The 21,908-nt window shown below is 37.2% G+C and overlaps 1 protein-coding gene across 3 annotated transcripts in view; it reads right to left on the reverse strand.

Annotated features, from left to right (window-relative positions):
- The window catches only part of LOC119779124 (pleckstrin homology domain-containing family G member 1), a 48,441-nt gene that overhangs the window by 16,518 nt on the left and 10,015 nt on the right, over positions 1-21,908 (reverse strand). For all 3 annotated transcript variants that reach the window (XM_038278655.1, XM_038278654.1, XM_038278656.1), the window contains exons 2-4: positions 12,792-13,333; positions 5,325-5,425; positions 2,157-2,226 (exon numbers count right to left, since the gene is read on the reverse strand). In XM_038278655.1, the coding sequence (XP_038134583.1) occupies positions 2,157-2,226; positions 5,325-5,425; positions 12,792-13,184 (564 nt within the window). In that variant the 5' untranslated portion in view covers positions 13,185-13,333. The remainder of the gene's footprint in view (positions 1-2,156; positions 2,227-5,324; positions 5,426-12,791; positions 13,334-21,908) is intronic.

A 21,908-nucleotide genomic window follows, 5' to 3' on the forward strand; every position in this document is an offset into this window, starting at 1 on the left:
CCATATCAAACAAAAAGAAGAAAATAAAGAAAGAGTTTTCAGGTGCTGCTTCCAAAATAAACATTTCAAATGACTGAGATATGGATTACAAAAACACATGTATATAATTTAAGCAATAAATTCTGTTGAAGGTTAAACAGCATTTATGAGTTTAAGTTATCTAGTTTGCTATCTTTTTCCAAGTGCTTTGTTCTTACTTTGTGATTTTTTTTGTGTTAGTGTGCTATTAAATGTAGGGAACTATGGTTTAAATGCATGCTAGGGAAAAATTTAACCTTCCTTTTGAAAAACACTAAATAACCTAACCTAATGATGAAATCTAACCTCTAAGAAAACTTTATTTGAGGAACACGCTTTATATGAACATATGTAATTTAAACAAAAATGATAAAGCAAGGTAAAAAGGAAAACTTATTAAAGGTACAGAGGAAAATCTTTTATTTCTGGGTGGATAATCTAAATTAATGGTCCTCCTAATTGTTATTCATTATCTTGATATGTTTACGTAAGGCCGATCTGCATGCTCGTCCCCAGTTAGCTATCTTTTTCTGTGCAGGCACATTTGTATATGTGTGGTGAGCTATGGTTTAAGACAGTCATTGAAGCTCACCTTTCTCTCTGCGGTTCTTTGCAAATGGCCAAGGGTAGTAAGAGAAAAAGTGTCTACAAAGTTTATGAGAAGAAAAGAAAGGCCTCAGATGAGGCAGATATAATCTGGAATATTTTGCATGGAGAGCATTATGGGATTGCTGTTTGGCCTGGTGTTGCCAGAGGCTGCCGCTACTCGACAGCGGCGACTAATAACAAAGATGGTGCAGGCACCGTGCAGTCGAAGAAGAGTTATGTGACCAACGGGTAGCAAAAGGCAGTGATCGTCTGTCTGAATGGTAAGTTAACCGAGTTCACTACAAAGTCCACTATATAGTCCCCGCTCTATATGGTGATTGAGGGATTTAGGGGTTAGGGTGGACGTTTGAACACAGTAAGCTTGCATGAGCTATGAGAACAGCAAATGGGTTGGGATTAGAATATCACAATATCTTTAAATCAGCAACTTATGAGAGCCATGCCAGCTAAATGATTTTAGATATTTTACATGCTTTACAACATCAGGCTGATTTGAAAAGGGTGGAGACATTCTTTCATCTCTCCCTCATCCAATATATCTACTGCATGAAGCAACTCTTAACACCACAACTATATTGTCTTGTTTTAATTACCTACATTGCGACAGCCGACAAAAAAGAAATTTTTAATTGAGTGTGACTCATACCAGGTCCAGCAAGAAGAGGCCTGAAACATTGCCACATCTTTTTAACGCTGAAAAAAAAAATCTATTTTGCGATTTCTTAAAGCGCTAACTGGTAGCTGACAAGATACAGAAGGTTGTGTGCTTGTTTGTTTACAGATTTCAGCCTCTTATCCCAAACAAATGGCGTGGGGCTGTAATAAGCACCAAGTGTTGCAACACCAGCTGCTGTATTTTGGGAGTCTGGATGATGAATGGGTGTTTCTCTTTTTTGAATTTGGTCAGACAGTGGCTCTGTGGTTGTGGGGGTGATTGCAATATGGTAGGGAGGGAATGTAATATGTTTAGTAGGAAGTGCTGGAATGCAACACATTATCAAGGGACATGATCATGCAATAATTTCTGTGGGATCTAGAAAAATGAAAAGTGGGTGTGGAAGAACGTTTAAACCACACAAAAACAGGGCTCTTAAAGTTAAATTGTTAAGATAAGCGGAACTTTTATTTCCCTTTTCAAAAAGACGATAAATGCATTTTGAGCACTGGCTACAATTCATCTGAAACTGTCGGATGAATTGTTCTATAAACAATGATTTACCTCCAATTAAAACCCCCCAAGCTCCTTAGTATTTGGAATTTTCTGTAATTTCATATTTTTATCTGAATGTGTGCTTATGTAAAAAAAAAAAAAAAAATACAGTGAAACCAGTAGTATTTGCTAGTATCTATAAAAAAAAACAAAAAAACACACAAAAAAGTTTAACAGTTAAAAACTTTAACTCAAGACCAGGGCTACACTATCAGAGCTTATAAGCTCTCTAAGATGCAAAATTACTTTATGAATAAATATAATTACTAAGCTTCTATGAATTAATGTAATTAAAAAAGAGGAAGTTGCATATATTTACCTTACATACAAAGCACTCTGCAATGGCCACTAGATCTGCATTGCACTTCTCCAGCTCATGAAGAAGGTCCCTGAAACAGATGATGGAGAAGTCAACAAAACAGGTATGAACTGTGCACACTGATCTTATCCCTGCTCCATAAACTTTAAACTGCTAAACAGTTGCTGTGAATTTCAGGAATAAGAGCACAATAAGTTGTTCTTAGGGCCCTGTATATTAAACAAATAAGAAACTTCCATGTATTTATACAGCTGGCTCCCATGTGTAGCCCTTCATGGGTGTATTGCTGCACACTGAGGAAAACGGGCGGCTGCTGGGGTTATTGTTTTGTGGCTAAAGCATGAGGTCATCATGACCGCTTGAAGCTCCTTTAATTCCTCCTTTTACAGGCCAGTCTGTCTGTGTGCAGATGCCAAGAAATGAATGGGTGGGAGCAAAAGGTTGTGTTTCCAGACCACCGTGGGTGATGCTCGACTTTCCACATTTTCTGAATTTAGAAATAACAGATATACAACAACACTAAAAAAATAGTAAACACACCTGACTGCTGATGGAAAGCTATACTTAGAAACCAGCGAGCACCTCAGCCCAGATTCTCTGGTAGCTGGACATTATTTTTGGAGTCAGAGAGAAAAGGTTTCCAAAAGTTAACTGTCATCTCAGTCCCAAACAGGTGTCTCATAACATCTATAAATGCAGTTGAGAAGACCAGTTTTTAGTTAAATATCTGAGTTGTTGTTTCAGTCTTTCCTAGTGATGCTGTTACCTGTTTTAGCTAGTATTATGATTTTGGATAGGCAACTTCATGAGTTCAGGTCAAACAAAAAACATCTCCATGACCACTTCCTTCTTGAACAATTTTAATTTCATGGTTGTTTTAATTGTGTGTAATTAATTGAAAACCTGAGGAAGCTAAGATACATGGAATTTTTCAAAAAATTCTTCTGAATTCCTTTACTGATTTTATGGTGGTATTTTTTAGTGATATGCTAGGATGCATTTATTTGCCTCCTATAAACCCAAACCTTTTCAATTACAAATCCATGCTATCAGTACCTGTGCAGCATCTACTTGACTTTGGAGGAATCAATGAAATGAAAAGTGAAAATTGAAGAGCTAAATCAGAAAAAGAGTAGTTTTTTTTAAACCAAATGATGATCATTAAACGGTTATTCATGTGTCCCTTTACCTTAAACTTTTAGGTTCAACTGTCTGTACTCCCATATTCATCGGTAAAATTAGAAAATCTATGAATTAATATGTGCATGTAAAGATGAAAATTTTAAATGATTTAAAATGGTATAATGCATGAAATTTACTCAAACACTCACTTTGAAAAACCTATCTGAGATTTTCTTATACATGTGAAACACAATGTGTGAGATTAAACTGGTGTCAATAAATAAAATTAAAAATGCTAATATTTTTGGTTTATTTCATGCAGGTTCGCACATGTACAAATTAATGCAACATACACTTTTTTACAAGACACTTAAAGCTCCCTTCAAACTATTTGAAAACAAAGATTCTACAAAAAAGAAAAATATTTGCAGCTTTTCAATATTTGAGGCACTTTTGGTTAATACAGTTTGACAGGTTTCAGACAGTCAGACACAGCTTTGATTTTGTCAGTGATGACGAAATAATTTTGTTGACTCTCCTTTTTTCATGAGGATAGCGAAAATTGACATGCTAAACGTAGACCTTTGATGACTTAAACATGACTAGTTGTGGGTTTAAGTTTTTGTCAACGAGGCGAGACTAAATAAAAATTAGTGGGTCATCAGACTGTAATCTTTTAGACAAGCTAAGCAGTATCAGCCATGCAGCTGCGTCTTGTTTGGTCACGCCACTCACCTGGGGTGCAGCGGCACACATTCTGCATGAACACAGATGGACCATGACAGGAGTGGCAGGTGAGAAATCCGGAATTACGTGGTATTGCTCGCCGAACACTGAGAATTTCTTTTTCTTTCCAGCGTTTTATTGTCATTACACTGTCACAAGATCAGAGCAACTGAACTCTCTGCATTTAACCCATCCCCTTAGGAAGCAAGTGGGCTGCCATAGTGCGGCGCCCTTGGAGCAGTATGGGGTTATGGGTAAACGGTATTATTAACAGCTTTTGTCAGACAATTTTTTTTATAAAGTAGGGCATTAATTCATGAAAAGCTTATTTGAATTCTATAAATCCAAGTTTTCTACCCAACAGCAATGATGGACTGCACGGCAGCATTCTATACCCAGCAACTGTAGTATCTAGGCAAGAGCTGTCAATCTGGTAAAGAATTTGGTTGTTATTTGAAATTATAAAGGTTAACTTTTTTTGCAGCATAAAACTGACTGAAACCAGTTTCAGTCGACTAAAACCGACTAAAACTATCACCTAATGACTAAAATTCAACTAAGACTAATAATATTTTTTCGTCCAGAAGAGTTAAACTAAATCTAAGATGACTGTCAAAAACAACACTGGTCAGACATCACTTTCCCACTCTCTTTACTTGTTAAACAAACATCTCGAACAGTACTACACAGGTCTTGCCTGATCACGACCAAGTTCTTGTCTTGTATTTTCATGCCTCTCTCCTCACCCTTGTTGGCCATCTCATCTTTCCTTTGTTTAAAGACAACGCAGTAGACTGTTTTCCCGTCCACAAAACTTGCCAAGGCCTTTGCCTCTGTCAGCCTGCCTTACAAGCCTCAGCCATGTCAGCCTGTCTGCTTTTAGCCTTGCCTGCGTTTTATGTCTGCCTGAATCAGAGCTTGATCTATATTTTAAATAAACATTTTAAAACGTAACGTTTTCCGCAGTTGAATATCAGTTGGTCTGATTTTCTAGTGCTTCACACTTGCCTTTTTCAAAATAACATACAGAACATAGATGTACAACACTGTAGCTGGCACAGTTTTAGTCAATTAATCATTAAACACAATTTTTAATGGACAGTCACTGTACACTAGTATTATTTCTGGATAGTTATCGGCTTGTCAAAATAAATAGAGGGCAAAAAGTTTTTCTTCTCAGATAACAAAAAATTTGTTGTTGCAAACTCTGTCAACAAAGGTGTCACTGAAGACCCTAGAAACACAAGATGCAGGGCAACCGATCATTTTGCTACTCCTTTTTTAAGGTGAATCTGTCCAGCTTCTGTGTGTGAACAGTACCTGTTAAAGTGGTAGATGTCCCGGATGTTGCCAAACAGTGAGCCTTTATCTTCTGAGCTCAGGGCCAGTCGAGACTGGTTGCTGATGCACTCCAAGTAGTCCTGTAGAGACAAAGACAGAGAACAGTTTGAAAAGAGACTATAAACACCAAGGCTCATATTTCCTGACTTAATTTTTCGGGTTTTAAATCCTGCTTTGCACTGCTTTGGAACATATGACATAATCAAAATAAACATGTTAAAATTCTCTCTTAGTAATGTGAAGTGTGCTCCAAAATGTTCTACAATTACAGATACTGAGGTAATAACGCCTCAATTTAGATTTGATCACTCTTGAATGTCCCCCTCACTTTGTTAATCCTGAGAAAATCCAACCTTTTGGGACAGCATTTCATCTATTCTCATATCAAACTACAAAATAAAGATTTAATCCAAATGAACCCTGGGAAAGCTTTATGATTCATCAGTTAGACTCTTTTAAAGTCGAAATTGTTTGGTTTTGTGTAAACACTCTGATAAAGAGATATTGGGGGCTATTATGTTGCTACAAATGAGTCTTTAGCTTTGAAAGACAGGTTTAACAAAAGTCCATTGAAAACAAACAGGTACATGTAAGTTTGGACAGTTTTCACTCAGCACACCTTATCAGTGCCTAAATCCCATCCGTTACTGATGTGATGATATTTGTGTGGATGATGTTTAGACAAAGACCTCAGGCCTTTGTCTGCCCTGCATGCAGAAAGTGAAACATGGGGGAAAAAAAACAGGCAGACATGTTTCTACCCAAGCTGCATTTGGACTTTTGGACTTATTGTAAAGCCACAAATAATAAATATCTATTTTAGTTAATCTTATTTATACATTAGAATTTATTTGTGGTAATAATATTTCTTTAGAAGCATAATCTTTGCAACATACTATAATCTTGGATCTCCTAAATGAGGACTTCTTGTTGCAGAGTAAACAGTAAAAAAGAGATGGTATTGTTAGGAAATACACTAACTAATACAAATTGTTTAATAAACTAAACTGATATGAATTAGCATTGATCACTAGTGTAAAAACATAAATTAGTTATATAGCTCACATATATTCAGAGTAACCTTCTGTGCGCTTCTATTATGTGTCTCTAAAATGTCTCTGAGTCAGAGCTTTGATGATATCTGTTACTGCAGGTCTGAGTTCATCCCAAATAACATGTTACAGTTACAGGTCAAACACCGACATACAGGTGATTTAAATGATACGCTCGGTTGGATGCACAATAGATATCAACAAAATACCAGTTTTGAAACCAGACCCAGTCTGAAACTACCCTGCAAATGTTAAAACAGTGAGGAAAAAACGAAAAACAAAGCAGTTTTGAACCTGCATAAAAAAACGCAGTAATCATTTTATCTCAAACATTTACCTTAATAGGATACAAAGATGAAGAAACGTAAGGGAGTGTCCCTTTTCCTTCTCTTTGGTCTGTTGACTTTCTTCTATTCTGATGGTTTAGTTTGTGTGTAATGTGCAGTTCTTTTGTTCGTTAATATTATGGGCAGATTAGCCCTGGACATTAGGGCTTTCACTGTTTTTTTTTTTTTTTTTTGCTGAGGTGAAAGGATAAAACCAACAGAATCCCTACTTAACATTGTCACAGATTCATGAACCTTGTCTTTGGGATAAATGCTTTTTCAGTCCTATTGGAAAGTACTATTGGAGTCAAAAACCTTTGTGCATTTTGCACAGTTTTTTCAAATGGAAACTGTTTTTGGTAACTGAAATAACAACATTATATGTCAAAAAAAAAAAAATTTTATTAGTTAACATCGTTTTTGAAAGGACTTTTTTTTTCATAAAATGAGAAGAAAAGTTAGTTTTATGCTTACATACTCAAAATAAGTTTATAAAATGCCAGAATACAAAAAAAAAAAAAAAAAAAAACATTAGCCAAAGTTGCTTTGTGAGAGTTTCTCAGGTTGATGTTTGATTTGCTATTAAAATTCCAACTCTTAATCACCTATAATGAATGCACTGGTATCACACTGTTTACTTGCTTATTTTAATGAGCTTGTGGCCTTAGATATACTTTGCAAAAACATCAAAAAAGAGCCAGGAGTAATGATTTTAGAGTCTTAATAAAAAGAAAAAGAAAATCAAACACAATTTCTATGAATCATTTAATAATTGGTGAATAAACAATGAGAATAATATTGTGCTATTCCAGCACAAAATCATAGACTTATTAACATATGGAGTCATTATTGTGATGAAAACTGTGAAAAGTGTAAAAGACCTTTTTTTTATATAAATTGTGACATTATCTGGTCTAGAGTGGGAGACGGTTCAGAGAACTCTAACGCTCCAAATGATATTCCACCATCAACACTCATTCTATTTAATTATCTATCTTTTAATGAAAAAAAACAAAAATGTTAACTCATAGGCACCATTCAAATGCATAGTAAGCAAGTTTGGTTGGCAAACCCAATAAGTGACCCTTGATTTTCAATGGTAACCCCCAGACTTTAACAACCTTTCAGAAGAAGTCAACATATGAACCATGATATAGAGCCCACTTGATTGTTTCCACATAAACTAATAGAATAAACTTTATGTAATAGTGCTGGAAACTCATTGTGTCGATCCTGACAAAATAAACATATCATGCTCCAAGGGTTTGAGTTAAGAAACATTGGAAATCTACCCACAGGCAAGATGGCGGTTATTTTAAGGGTTGTGTTAGCAGGTCATACTAAAATTTTTTTAGCTCCAAGCAGCACTATGTAAGGTGATACTTTATTAGCCACAGGGTTAGGGATCTGACCTGGCCTGACCTGCTCATGTCATCGTTCCCTGCTTCAGCAATCTTGCCAAAGGTTAACAATCAGATCAGCACATGCACACACCTGAAGGTTCACACCCTCTTCTGAGCATCAGACATAACAAGTACAAACCTGACTCTTTCATGTATTAACCATTAACCTTTAGATAGTCTTTTGCTAAACTAAACATAACACTGCCCCACAGTAGGAAGCCATTACTCCAAACGATGGAGTGCACACACTGGAGTGCTTTCACGGATATTTTTTAAGAAATACTTCCTAAATTAAATTTAAATATCCCAATCCAACTCTGAAAAGAATTTCCCAATGATCTTTCTACAACTTTACTTGTTGGTGATGGTCTGGTTACGTAATGGTTGAGCCAAGAACAGGGTAGTTATGCACAGGGCAGCGAGAGACCAAAGACACAGTATATTTGCATAAATTCCAACAATATATTCTGAAAGCAGGAAAATGTGTGCAAATAAATATAGAGAAAAGCAAAATAGCAAACAACAACAACAAGGAAAAAGAGTGGCGCTGACAGATGATACACAGGTGAATGCAGGGGTGCCTGAGTAAATATTTGTGTCGAGGCTGTCACACCCTCTTCCTTTGCAGGAAGCATTTTGGGCAGAGGGATTAGTGAAACACGGGCTGCAGGACAACTCACACAGGGCAGTTTGAAATGTGTGTGTAAGAGTGTCTCTGTGCGCCTTGTTTTCCCCTTTGCTACTAAATGAAGACAGCTCTAGTGAAGAATTTGCTACTATACCATTCAAAAGCAACTACTGGGTGGTCTGGTCAACTAAAGGCTATAGGTGGTCTTTGGACCTATACGTTTTGTTATAATACTGGAACATTATATACAGTAACAGGCTAGAACAAAATGCCATATGATGTATACATATTTTTTATGTTTAAAGGGGTGTTGTCTGCATGTGTCTGCCTTCTAAAGCCTTATAATGTGAGAGTGTGACTGTATGCATTCTCACCCCATTAAAAAACAGCTGTTTTCTTTTAGAAAACGTTTAGAAAAAAACAGATCAGGAACGCAGCTCGATCACTTGACATGGCTACTCTAAGTCATTTACTGACTGAGAGTAGACGGCAATTATTGCTACAATTGACAAATAATTTTGTACAAATAAAAACTGCAAAAATCACTCTGTTATAAAAACAAGTAGATAGACACCAATTCAAAAATTATAGTCCCGTTTCTCTACTTCCACAGTTGTCTAATATTAAAAAAAGAAATGCTTCATTAAAAATTTAAATTTGTGCTCATCATAGAAGAAATTAATTGATAACAAATATCTGAAAGTCAGTATGGTTTTAGATCACAGAGATCCACAGCTGTGACAATCCTGGAACAAACAGAGGAAGTCACCAGCCTCATAGATAAAGAGAAGTTTGCAATCTGTCTGTTTATTTTCCCAAAAGAAAGTATTTGACAAAGTTGATCCCAATATATTATTCAGGAAACTAGAGAATTAGGGTGTATGTTGAAGAGGTTCTAGAGTGGTTGAAGAGCTATTTAAGTAGCTGGTAAAAATGTGTGAAAATGGGGGATATTCAGTTGTCATGCTTGAATATTGAGACTCTTTAAGAAAAAGCTCAGACTCTACATAGGCGTATATGATCTCTGTCATCTGGTCTACAGGTAAGGCTTGCATGAATTAAGATGTGTATAGGTAAGTTTGAATGTATATATGTATATCTATATGTGCATAAATGTATTTTTTTGCTCAGTTAATGGAGCAATACGGACCCATAAAAATAATAGGAGTCAGGAAGACTATTGGTGTTAAGAATTAAATGAAAGGAGAAAGTTATGATTAAACAAGGTTTACTTCTTCATACCCCTTTTCAATCATAAGCACTACTTATATCTGTAATGTAAAGATATGTCAGTTATACATGTTTGTTTGTGTTAATTTTGAAATTTTACTGGATTGTTTGTAATAAATTTATTAATTTATTAATTACTTTATTCATTAATGATTTACATCACATATTGGGCCTTTATGGAGACATGAAGAATACTACTGTTAAAATGAGAGCTAGAGCTATAAAAATTTAATTTCGCCAACAATGAACAATCAAAAAAGGTTGGAACTGGACAGTTTAAGTCTGAAATCTGCATTACTTGAATGGTGATTACAAAAGAAATCTGAGCACTACGTTTTGAAAGATAGAAAAGGTAGAGGTAAACCATGCAAGCTTTGATGCAAACCACTGCACTTAACAAAGACACTTAAGCTCAGACTTGAGGCGATATATATTCTTGCAGTTCAAAGCAACAGCACTAAATGAGTCAATTTGCTTGAGTGTGTACACCTACAACAAATGTTTGCAAGTGTATCCAGGACAAAGGTGCATGGTGTCTTATAACTGGGCTGAAACTGGTGACCATAAAGATTCCGGGAAGGCAACAAGCAGAGTAACTCAAGTGGACAAAAAAACAAACAAAAAAAAACAAAACTAAAAGGATAGTTTCAGTCCCTCTTAAAAGAATATACACTGTATGCAGCTCAGTGCAATGAGGAATTCCAAGAGGTCTATATTGGGAATATATCAGCCTCTCCATAGACATATGGTTCAACACATGAGATCAAAGTTCTCAGGACTTACAATTTTAGGTCAGAAAAGAGAGGAGTTAAGGAGGCCATATATGTCAGAAGAGATAAGCCAACTCTAAACAGCGGGGGAGGCAGAAGAGTTTAACTTTCAAAAACATATGGCCCAGCTTCAAAATCAATGCTTAGCCAGCGTCAAACCATTTCAGATCAGATATTTGATGGAGAGCATCCTCTGCTCCTGGATCACTATTTGGCACAGGAGTTACTCTGCAGTAGAGAAAAATATGCTGCACTGGCAAGCAAAGGCTGCGCAGAGGACTGTAGGATGCAGCCTATGCACCACAAGCAACATTTATAACTCAAACTGCAGGAGACGATCCTCCCTTTTTACCCCACACAATGATTTCTCCTGCATTTAGGCAGGAGGCTACAGAGCACAAGGAGCAGGACCATCAGACCGAACGTTGGAGGACTTTTGTAGCCTTTGCTGCCAATTGAAACACCCCCAACAGCAACAATCATTCACAGACAATATCCTTTTACTGCAGTTTGGATCAACTCCAAACTTTGCCTAATTACACAGCATATCATCTAAACTTTCCACTAGCAGAACATCTCACAGCTCAGAAATGGCACAGTTTGTGTGGTGTTGTATATAGCTGTGTTCTAACAGCCTTGTGCTATTATAGTGCTATTCAAGGTCAAATTCAGGTAAATTGTGTTATCCCCAAGGGGAAATTTATTGTTCAGACAGGAGTGAAAGAGAACAATTGAAAAACACATAAAAAAGCCAAATTACATCATGGATTTGGAACTGACCAGGTTAAAGATTTTTTTTTCAGTCTGTTCGTCTTACAATATTGCATTTTGCTTTTCTGTCCTGATGTTTAAAGAGAGAATTTTGCTCAAAAAGGATGGTTAGGATCTGCTAAAATTATCCTAGCCTTCTATAGGGCTCTGGACTCATTGAGATATTTCTAGTCATTGAGAGATAGTTAATGTTGGGAGCTGGAGAAGTACCACCTTCCTCCAGCAGAGTCTGCCGTGGATCCTCCTGAGTCGAGCCTCCTGCACAGCTGGAGCTCATTCCATCATCAGAGGATCCACAATATTTAAGCTGTCTTCAGACCTTCCTCAACGCCGCAGTGTTGATCCAGTTGGTTAGCACCTAAGCCTAGTATCTCTGAGAACCTTAGTTGACTTTTGAATCCAGACTGGATTCTAACCTTTGTCTGTTTTCCAGGAAACCTGTTTTTCTCCTGTGAAGCTCAGGAAGAGCTTAACCTGCCGAGCCTGCCCTCTGAGCCAAACCTGAAGTCTCTCTCTGGATTCCCATGCAGCTCTGGACTAAGAGCTGGAAACTCAAAGCCAAGGTCAGCTCACTCTCAAGAAGTAAGACGCTGAAGCAGCTAACAGACTCTGATGAACAAACAATCTCCGGACCCAACAGTTTCCCTCTCAAGGCTTTAACAAAGAACCCTCAAGGTACAAATCTGAAACTGTCTGAATCAAACTCCTCTGAGCAATCGCTAATTGAACTGTCTCCCACGCAGACTCCAGTGAACCAGTTCCCCAGGCCTGAACCAGTACCAGTGGTTAACTATGTGCTTGTAACAATAAACATTGTTCAACGTTTTACTTCGGTTTCCGTCTCCGTGGTGTACTGCATAACTGGGTCTCACTTGTGAACCCATCATGACAGTTAAGAAATTTTACTTCAAGCATTATCAGTTCTTTAATCTATACTGTTAGCTTTCTCTATTTATAGTGCCCACTTTACTTATTTCATGTATATTCATCTTGATTATTTTTATACAATGTAAACTCTGTTGTGGTAATTGGCTTTCGTTAAAGGTACAAACTTAAAAAAAAAACATTCTATTTCATGTTTTAAAACGTGTAAAATGACAGTAAAGTTATTTTAGTTATTTATTTTCATAAGGTGATTTTGAAGTGATGTTCTTTAGATGTGCCCCATGCTTTTAAAGTGTCTTGTCCTTGCTATATTTGATTTGGCCTAAATTATTTTGAATTAACATGTGTGTTATGCTATGCAAAACAAGAAACGTGATTTACCTCTACAATGCTGCGCAGGTCCTGAACGTAGGTTCTCTCTGTATCCAGTATCTCCTGTACCACCCGGTCCACATATGTCTTTGGTCCTTGCATAGGGTTTATCTTCTCTCCAACCTCTGCGCTCAACTTTGGCTGTAAATGTTCTACTGCAGTCTGTCTCCTGCCCTCTCCACTGTTTGCCTCATCTTCATCTTCACACCCCAGCTGTCTAGCTGGGACCAGTTCCAACCGAATCGCCCCAGAATCCCGATCAGAGGTGATGGGATTACATTGAGGGGATGCAACAAGAGTAGAACGGCTGCCCAAGGAGCAATGACTGTCCCTGGAGGAGGCGGAGGAAGAAGTGGAGCTGTAGCTGATGGGTCGATCAGTACTGTCAGGAGAGGAGTCCATACTGATGGCAGAGCAGTAACGCAAAGAGGCGTGGCGGAGGGCCAGGTTGTGAAGGCAGCGTGAGGGGTTGTCAACGGAGCTCAGGTCTGAGCTAGAGTCCGGGATCTCAAGAAGTGGAGGCAACACATCAGGCAGGTAACTATAATCGTCTGAAGGAAAACAACAGAGAGAAATAAACATTAATAAGGTCAATGTGAAACACCAAACTATCTCCTTTACCATACACAGTGTTGCAGGCTTTGGTGGGACATTTGATTGAACTTTAAATGGTAGAGTAGGCCAAAGCATCACTAAGCAAAATGGAAGGGCATTTTGAATGTATTACGCAGAATAGAAAACTGATCAGAACGGCGAACAAAAACCATTACAGTATCATCATCATCATCATCATCATCATCATTATCAACATCAACATATACGCATAAGAGCAATTTAAATGCATGTCTCCATATACATCCAATCTAATTCAAATCAGTTTATTTATTTAGTGCCAATTCACAGCACATGTGATCTCAAAGCATTTTGCAGAGACAATTCAATCAAATCACACAGAGAGAAAGGTTAAAAGTTTTCTATCCAAGGAAACCCAGATGATTGCATCGAGTCATAGACTTTGCAGGATTCACTTCACCTGCGTGTGCCTATGGCAACAGTAGACAGATTGCATCATAATGTTGACTCTGATGTCTATATTGATGTTCAAAAGTCAAATGCTAATTTAATATCTTAATGGAATGAAGACATGAATGCTAAAAGACTTCTCGTCTGCAGTTGCAAGTACTACTTTACATTTTTACAGAGTCCATCTATTAAGCGCTCTGATACCCGACCATAATCCAACTGACAGCAGTTTAATTGAATACCAACTGTATAAGTAATATACTGCATGTACTTAAAGATTTATGCTCAGTTCCTCCAAATTATTTATTCATTTCCTTTAACTGGTATAAAAGCAGAAAGTAGTCACAGAACCACCAAGGTAAACAAACTTGAAAAAAACCAAACATATCAGACCAAATCATAAGTGAGTGTGTATTTGTTTGAACACTGCAAACTATGCACACTTCACGTTATGAATGAAAGCTCTATTTCATTGCGTTCAAATGGGAGTCAACCGTTTTTACAACAGTGTCTACTTGTAGGAATGTTTTAAATGCCAGTTACTGGCCTCCCAGGGCCCCACAGTCATTCTGACTTCACATAAAAAATTTAGCTTTTCTGACAAAAAGGGTCCTAATAAAGTTTTCCGAAGCTCAACCATGTTCCTCAACAAAGCAAGGAGCCATGGTGTACCAGCATCTCCCATGTTTTAGCAACAGTGACATCCAGAAGCCTTCAGTGAGGTAAGACTCAGCCTCCACCTTTCTCACTTCAAAGCAATGACAGATCACAGGTTCAACTTCAAAACATGAAACATGAAACTAAGAACAAGCTCAAAGGGTCCAGCTCCATACCCACTCTCTCCCTTTTCAAACAACAGGCCCTCCTGATATAGCAATGGCTCTTTTAAAGCCGGCATTCTGGTTGGACTGGTTTCTGAAAAAAAGATCACAGGTTGGATTTATCATGAAAATGAGGACTTTAAGCCTACTCTGAGATATTTGACAAAATCCCATTTCAACCCTTACAGTACTCAATAACATTATTTTTATGTATACAGACAAGGGGTTTCCCAACTTTTTTTTTTTTTTTATCAATGCAGAGCGATGTAGAATCTTTGCCTCTTAAAATGCTTGAACATTTTCAGTCGCACTTGCAAAAACAGTTTTACTGGCACAAAAACATATTTTGGTCCATAGCTTGCTCATTTGAATAAGAAGTGTCTCCTATTTTGAATGGGGAGTGGTGGCCTAGTGGTAAGGGCATAGAGCTTGGAATCCTGATGTTCTGGGTTCAAGCCCCACTGCCGCTCTGGGTCTCTATAAAGTCTCTTAACTGCACACTGCTCCCAGGGAACCCTGTGATCACAGCCCACTGCTCCTCAAAGGGATGGGGACAAATACAGAGGTAAATTTCTCAAATGTGAAATCAATTAAAGTTCAATTCTTATTAATTTTCTATGTTCAAACAGATCGTCTGTTGTATATGGGCTCATATGAAATTAATTTCGTCTCAACAAACCACTACTCATTATGATAATATGCCAAGTGTTCAATTTAAACAAATGCGCTGCTTTTCGATGCTACAAAATAAAATGTTCATATATTTCTGACTAACTACTGCCATATATTTCTAACATACAAGCAGACATACGAAACAAACATAGAAGTACTGAGTTATAAAAACTTTCTATGTTAAAAAAAGTAATAGTAAGCTAACTTCACAAGGTGCTCCGTCTGGGGCCAAAATAGTTGAGCAGATGAGCTCTTGAGCTAGTTTTCATCTCACAGGGATGAAAGAGAGCACATACAGTTAGTCACAGTAAAAGCTGAGTACATATTTATGTCTAGGAGAGAAACATGAGTAAGCACTGAAAAATCGGCCCAACTCTATCATCTATAATCTGAGGTGTTGACGGCAGAAACCCAGCTGATATTTATTGATAGGATGGTTTCAGAGTCTGGCAAGAACAGACCAGATAAAGCCACTAAGACAAGAATAAGTAGAGATAACAGTTATTGATGGAACTTAACAAATATTGCAGAATGGGAGAATAGACTAAAGAATTAGGCAGTATGATGAAAAGCTGTCCTTATGTCCTCTAGCAGTGTACGCCTATAGGAGCATAACTATAGAGATGGCTCAGGATAACCTGACCCACTCTAACTATAAGCTTTATCAAAACTGAAAGTTTTTTAGCCTAGCCTTAAAAGTAGACAGGGTGTCTGTATATTGGACTAAAACTTGTATTTGGTTCCACAGGAGAGGAGCCTTGGAACTAAAAATGTGCAGAAACGTGTTTTGCAGTCCTACTTTTTTTTTTTTTTTTTTTTAAACAATTCTCTTAGTGAAAAATCACTCTACATTATAATTTTTTTATATTGTTTTTTTTTTTGGTACCCTTCTGTTACAGCACTGTTTGATTGTTTTGACTTAAATAACTAACAGTGTTTGTTTTTCTTTTGTTTACTGAACATTAAATTAAAAAGTATTAGTAGACGCTTACGTTACAAACGTAAAAAAAAACAAAACAGTTTTTAGCATCATCCTTGCTCAACCTTTTGTAGATTATTATCAGATAAAATCAATACTCCTGAACTTTCCATCAAAAAATATACAATTGTAACTGAAATCCAAAGCATTGAACACTAAAAAAGAGTGTTTGAGGCATAGATGGATCCCAGCTTTCTCTACTTAGAATCCTGCTCCAGTGACGCCAAGAAAAGCAGGAAAGAACAAAAACATCTAAATACTAAAGTGGCATGAAGTTTTTGTTTCCCTCTGACAAGTTTGGAGAGGATTTGCTGTTTGTTTTTTTGTCCTCCAAATGTTTGCAATCCCAGCCTTGCCCCAGTTTTCAACTATGAAAGATCTGAAAAAACAACGAATCTGAGTAAAATCAACTCACACAACCGCCAACGGTCTCGGCTTTCAGTAAGCAACGCTCTGCTTTCATGCATACAATGCAAAAAGACACAGATTAAATTACATCCCACATCATTAAAAGGTAACTACCAATTTCTGTTGCTAAAAAAAAAAAAATATTCAAGACTCCATAGATATGAAAACCAACGCAGATTGCCAAATTGTCCTATTGCTAATTAATTCAGCTAATGTAGGTAGAATAATAAGCTATCTGCATCCTGCACATAGAGACTAAAATATGAGCCAATAAAAAAGCCAAAACACCACCAAGAGGTTGCCCCATCTTGTGTTTGCCCACCCCCTCTGTCCAACCCTTCAGCTTCATGTTTCGGGCACACCCTGTCCGTTTCCTTGGTGAACTGACTCTCTCCCCTCTCACACATGCACACATCAACCTCTGCAATCTTAACGCACACATAGGCAGAGAGAAGATGACCAGGATTTGGTTACCTACTATCCAGATTATTTTCAACTTGATCCTAGTAAATGATCTCTAATTATGGTCTTAAGTATGCAGGCTCTTCTGTGTATGTGTTGTTTGTCTCTGCACGTGCACATGAGGATTAAGGGTTGTGTGTGAGGCCAGTGTTTTCAGCCAGTGGAGGGAGAGAGTGAATACAGCGAGTGTCTGAGCAACCTGGCTTCCATCCCTGGCTTTCATTAAACTCAACAAAGAGAGAGGATTTCATATGTTCAACATTAGGCCCAGCTGAAAGGCAAACACTGACAGCCAGAGAGAAGCAGAATGAAGAGTGGCAAACACCAAATACAATAGATTTTATAAATGATTTTGATTATTAAAATGCTTAAATAAGGATTTATATGAATATTTTAAAAGAAACCAAGAGGAAACCAGGCTTGTCATGTATGTGCACAATAAAAAAAAAAAAAAAATCCAGTATAATTTATGCAAAGATTTTGAGTTTTATCCACAACAAAAGTGTTATTACATTAATAAAAGATGTGAAAAAGCTACTTTCTTCCCATACAGCTTTTCAAATATGCTTTCTTCTCTGTTTGGTGTATTCTAGTGGCAACATTATTGCTCCATTAACAGGTCTGACACAGTTCCTACAGTATTTTAGAAAGCTATCTCTGTCATAGTTCTGGTTCTGTTATGTTTTCTTTTGAGTTTCAGTTTTACTCTGCTTCATGTTTTCTTGTTTTAGTGGTTTAATTCTTATTTTGTTGTGTTTTCTGGTTGTTTTCAGGTTTTTATTTGTTGCCCTCTGCTGCCCTCTTGTGTTCTCCTCTTTCTCTAGCTCTTTTCCTGTCTGCTCTGTTCACACCTGCTTCCAATCTGCTCGTTAGCCCTTTCTTTGTTTCAGTCTCCCATAAATACACCCTCTGTTCAGTTCCTCAGTGCTGGTTCCTCGTCAAACTTCCTCCAACTCTGTCTCTCTGAGTCTTCCCCCTCATGACAGTCTTCCCCCTGATGTCTCTATGGTTTCTGGTTTGTTTGACTTTGTTTTCATGTTTTGATTTTTTTATTTCCTGCCTCCGTGTTCAGTTGTTTTTTTATTCATCATTAAATGATCAAGAAACTCACCTCTGCCTCCCTGCCTCCCTGCCTCTGCATTTGGGTCAACAAACCTCAACCAATTCCTGACAATCTCCTTAAATAAAGAAATTTTAGGGAATGACAATACGTTGATTAAAATAAACCTTTTATAGCCTTTTATTTTCAGACTATATTTCTTATATGAACCCTACAACTTGTGGTTATGTCTACTATTTCATTCTAATTTAAACATTAGTTGCAACTTGCTGGAAATTCCACATTTCTTCATGGAGTTAATCAAATGTTATAATTAACTCTCTCATCATAATCATCTCATTATCTCGAAGAATATGATTTTCTTGCACTAAAAAAAGAGACAAACATCTCTGTTATCATGAGATTACAGAAGGTGATCTCACGGATCAGTCACATCAGAATCAATAGTGACAGGCGTCTCCGTTCTTGACCTGTATAATTTAGTACTATAAAAATGTAGTCATGGATAATCTTTGAACTATGCACAGACATAAAGATTAAAGCTCTTAACCACACAGAGCGTAAATATTTCTCTGTGTACAGGGAAAGGCTTCGCACTTTCTCATCATACTTATTCTGTCACTTTTAAAATCATTAAAACTAATCCTAAACAAGACTTGCATAAACGGAACATTCACAAGCCTGCCAGTGTAACAGACTCTCAGTGTACTGAATCATAACTACTCAAACAGAAGCGCAGTGATTTCCCTCTGCTGGTGCTAGCCAGTCGGACAAGCCTCGCTACCAGTCCAGCCAGGTTTAATGACTCATGCTAAATTTCGACGGTTCACTTCAGTCGTACTCTTTACAGCCACCTGAAGTGGTCTTTGTTGTAAAGTGGTCAGCAAACAGCGGAGAGCAATGCTCCCTCTTTACGGCCCCGGGGCCTCACAAGCAGCTCAAAAACCTCTAAGAGCACTTTGAAATAGACATGTCTTTTAGTTATAAAAACTGTGAAAAATTACTTTATATACTTTATACATAAACATCACTGAGCAAAACCATTTTCTATGCTTATTTAAAGTCAAGTGTCTCCCTTAATCACGGGGTCCTAACAGGAGAATACACAGACAATATGTAGCAAGGGGCTCCAGCAAGAAACATCAAACATGTGATTCCCAGGGTGTATCTCTCTGCAGGAAAACACAGTCCAAGGAATATCAAAGAAGAGAACTTCATCCTGTAATGGCAGCCACTTGAGCAAATACCTACTTGCTTTGGCTACTTCAAGAGACTGAAATGAAAGAGCAGGAAACATTTTAGAGTTAGATAAATACATTACAGAGCCAGACAAATAAAGTCCCATGGACCAGACCTGCTTACATATAGGTCTCTGCTGAATTTGCATGACAAATGCAAATATATGCAAATCATTAACATGAGACATTTAAGCACCAGATGTGAAGCGCTTTACAGAAACTACTGCACAATCTTGCTCATCAACACTTTGGTCTTTACCTTTAGGATTGATTAGAATTATTTATGTACCAACAAGATCAATCAATTAGCCACTGCTCAAAATAGAACACATTAATAGGGTCTAGCTTAAAAATGCCTATTTTATGTACACACAGACACATCACGTATAAAACTCTGGCTTGCTTGAAAAGTTTCAACTCGATCTCAAAATATCAGGCTTCAGAGTACAGGGAGAAAAAAACATATTTGTTAGAAATAAAAGTCGTTTTTAGAAACTACTTTGTGTGCATTTAAATCATAAAAGAATAATAAAAGTTACAACCTTTTGTTCGATTTAAAAAACAAGTTAACAAAGAACATCCTTTGGTAAATGCTAAATTTGAACCCCTTTTTCTTGGGGGATACAATGCACCGTAATATTTCTCCTTTGGAACTTCTGTGCACTATTTCATACAATTTTAGGACTGCATTTCAGGAATTGAAGCCTAGATGGCAAATTTATCTCCTTGCATAATTAAAAAACTTAATGACCTTATATGCATGCCGAATCGCAGATCAAACTTTTGTTGTATGAACACTTTAAATTGAAATGGATATTTCCAGGGGCTTTTGGAACAGTCATGAAAAGCTGTAGTGTTTCATAGTCAAACTATATTGGAGCTATATAACAATGCCTTGAATGAAAATGTTCAGAGACAAACACAGAGGGAACAATGGATGCCTTGTAGAAACATTTAAGCCAGTACTGTTTGATGGGTTGCTTTTTTTTTTACATTTCAAGCTACTCTGTAGAAAACACTGCAGAAACATAAGATATATATATCTAGTATATCTAATAAGGGTTTTGCAAACACCAACACTCAAAGCTGCCCAAATAATATCCAGAACCAATAGATTTTTTTTAATGAAAATACCAACAAGTTGAATGACTTTCTTTCCAGCTATTTCTATCAGGTAATAAAAAATATTCTATAAACATTTCACTCTTACCCACTTTTATATATCCCGCTCATAGCCAGTCATAAACTGACTTCCGAACATTTTCTTTTTCCCTTCCTGTCATTGTTTTTCTCCATCATCAGATTTTGTGATGAAACTGAAAACACATCTGGCATTTCTTAACAATTCGGCTTCCACCAGACATTCCTTACAGTCACACCATGTCTATTCTTTTCTGTTCAAGAAAATAACCATCGCCCAACCTGTACATCATGTGGTACTGACCACCATGGCTCAAGTGTATATTTTGGGCAGTGTTTTATCTCTTAGGCTCAATAGAAACAACAAAATAAAACTCTCCCACAATGAAGGCTCATGAAAATAGCAAATATTAATTAAAACTAGTAAGGCTGGCTTGCAACAGGTTTGTCTTTTTTCCAGCGACGGTTGGGATTCATAGTGAGGTTTCCATTATAAGAAGTTTCAAAACTGCTGCTCTTCAAATTACATTTAAAAAAGCACCTCAATAAATACAAAAACTCTTTAAAATTTCAACTGAAAACAGACAGTTTTTGCAGAAAAAGGACATGTTTCAACAACAGTGTGCAGCACCAAGACTACACTTTACACAACTTACAAGTAGTTTAGTCAGAGTTGCTTGTGGGTTCTTGTTTATTATACTGTCTCTTCCAGATGGCAACTCAATCTTTAACGGTCCTGAATGCTTCTAAGTAGAAACTCAAGAACTCTGAATGGATAACTAACACCAGTTGCAGTGCAGCAGCCTTTGTTTTCACTTTGGCAGTGTCTTTAACCTCTGGGACATGAGTAACTGTGAGGAAGAGTGAGGGATGAGGGGTAGATGTCCCAGAGGAATGAAAGTAGGAAGAAAAGATGAGAAAGAAGGCCAGAGGTCAAACACCACCCACTCCCATAATTTTTCCTTTCTTCCGTTCCCTCACTGATATTTATTACAAATTCTGCCTTTTGCTTTAACTCAATCTACCCAGACAATCACTACCTTTATAATAGTCTATGCTTCAGAAAATCAAGACTAAACAACTAAATTATTGTGCAGCCACATGTTCCCAGGTTACACAGGGTCCATTTGAGCTCTGTCCTTATCTCTGATAGAGATACAGCCTAGATCGCAACTGACGCTAAAGACCCTAAAATGTCGCTCTGGATTTCACACTGCAACCTTTTAATGTGGAGAGCAAAAGGAGACAGATAGAGAAGCCAGAGAGTTTGGAGACATGGAAAAGGGTGAAACATAGGATTGGAGACTGGGAGCATGTTTTCCA

Source organism: Cyprinodon tularosa, unplaced genomic scaffold, assembly GCF_016077235.1.
Source record: "Cyprinodon tularosa strain WSP-4 unplaced genomic scaffold, ASM1607723v1 ctg143, whole genome shotgun sequence".
Lineage (NCBI taxonomy): Eukaryota > Metazoa > Chordata > Actinopteri > Cyprinodontiformes > Cyprinodontidae > Cyprinodon > Cyprinodon tularosa.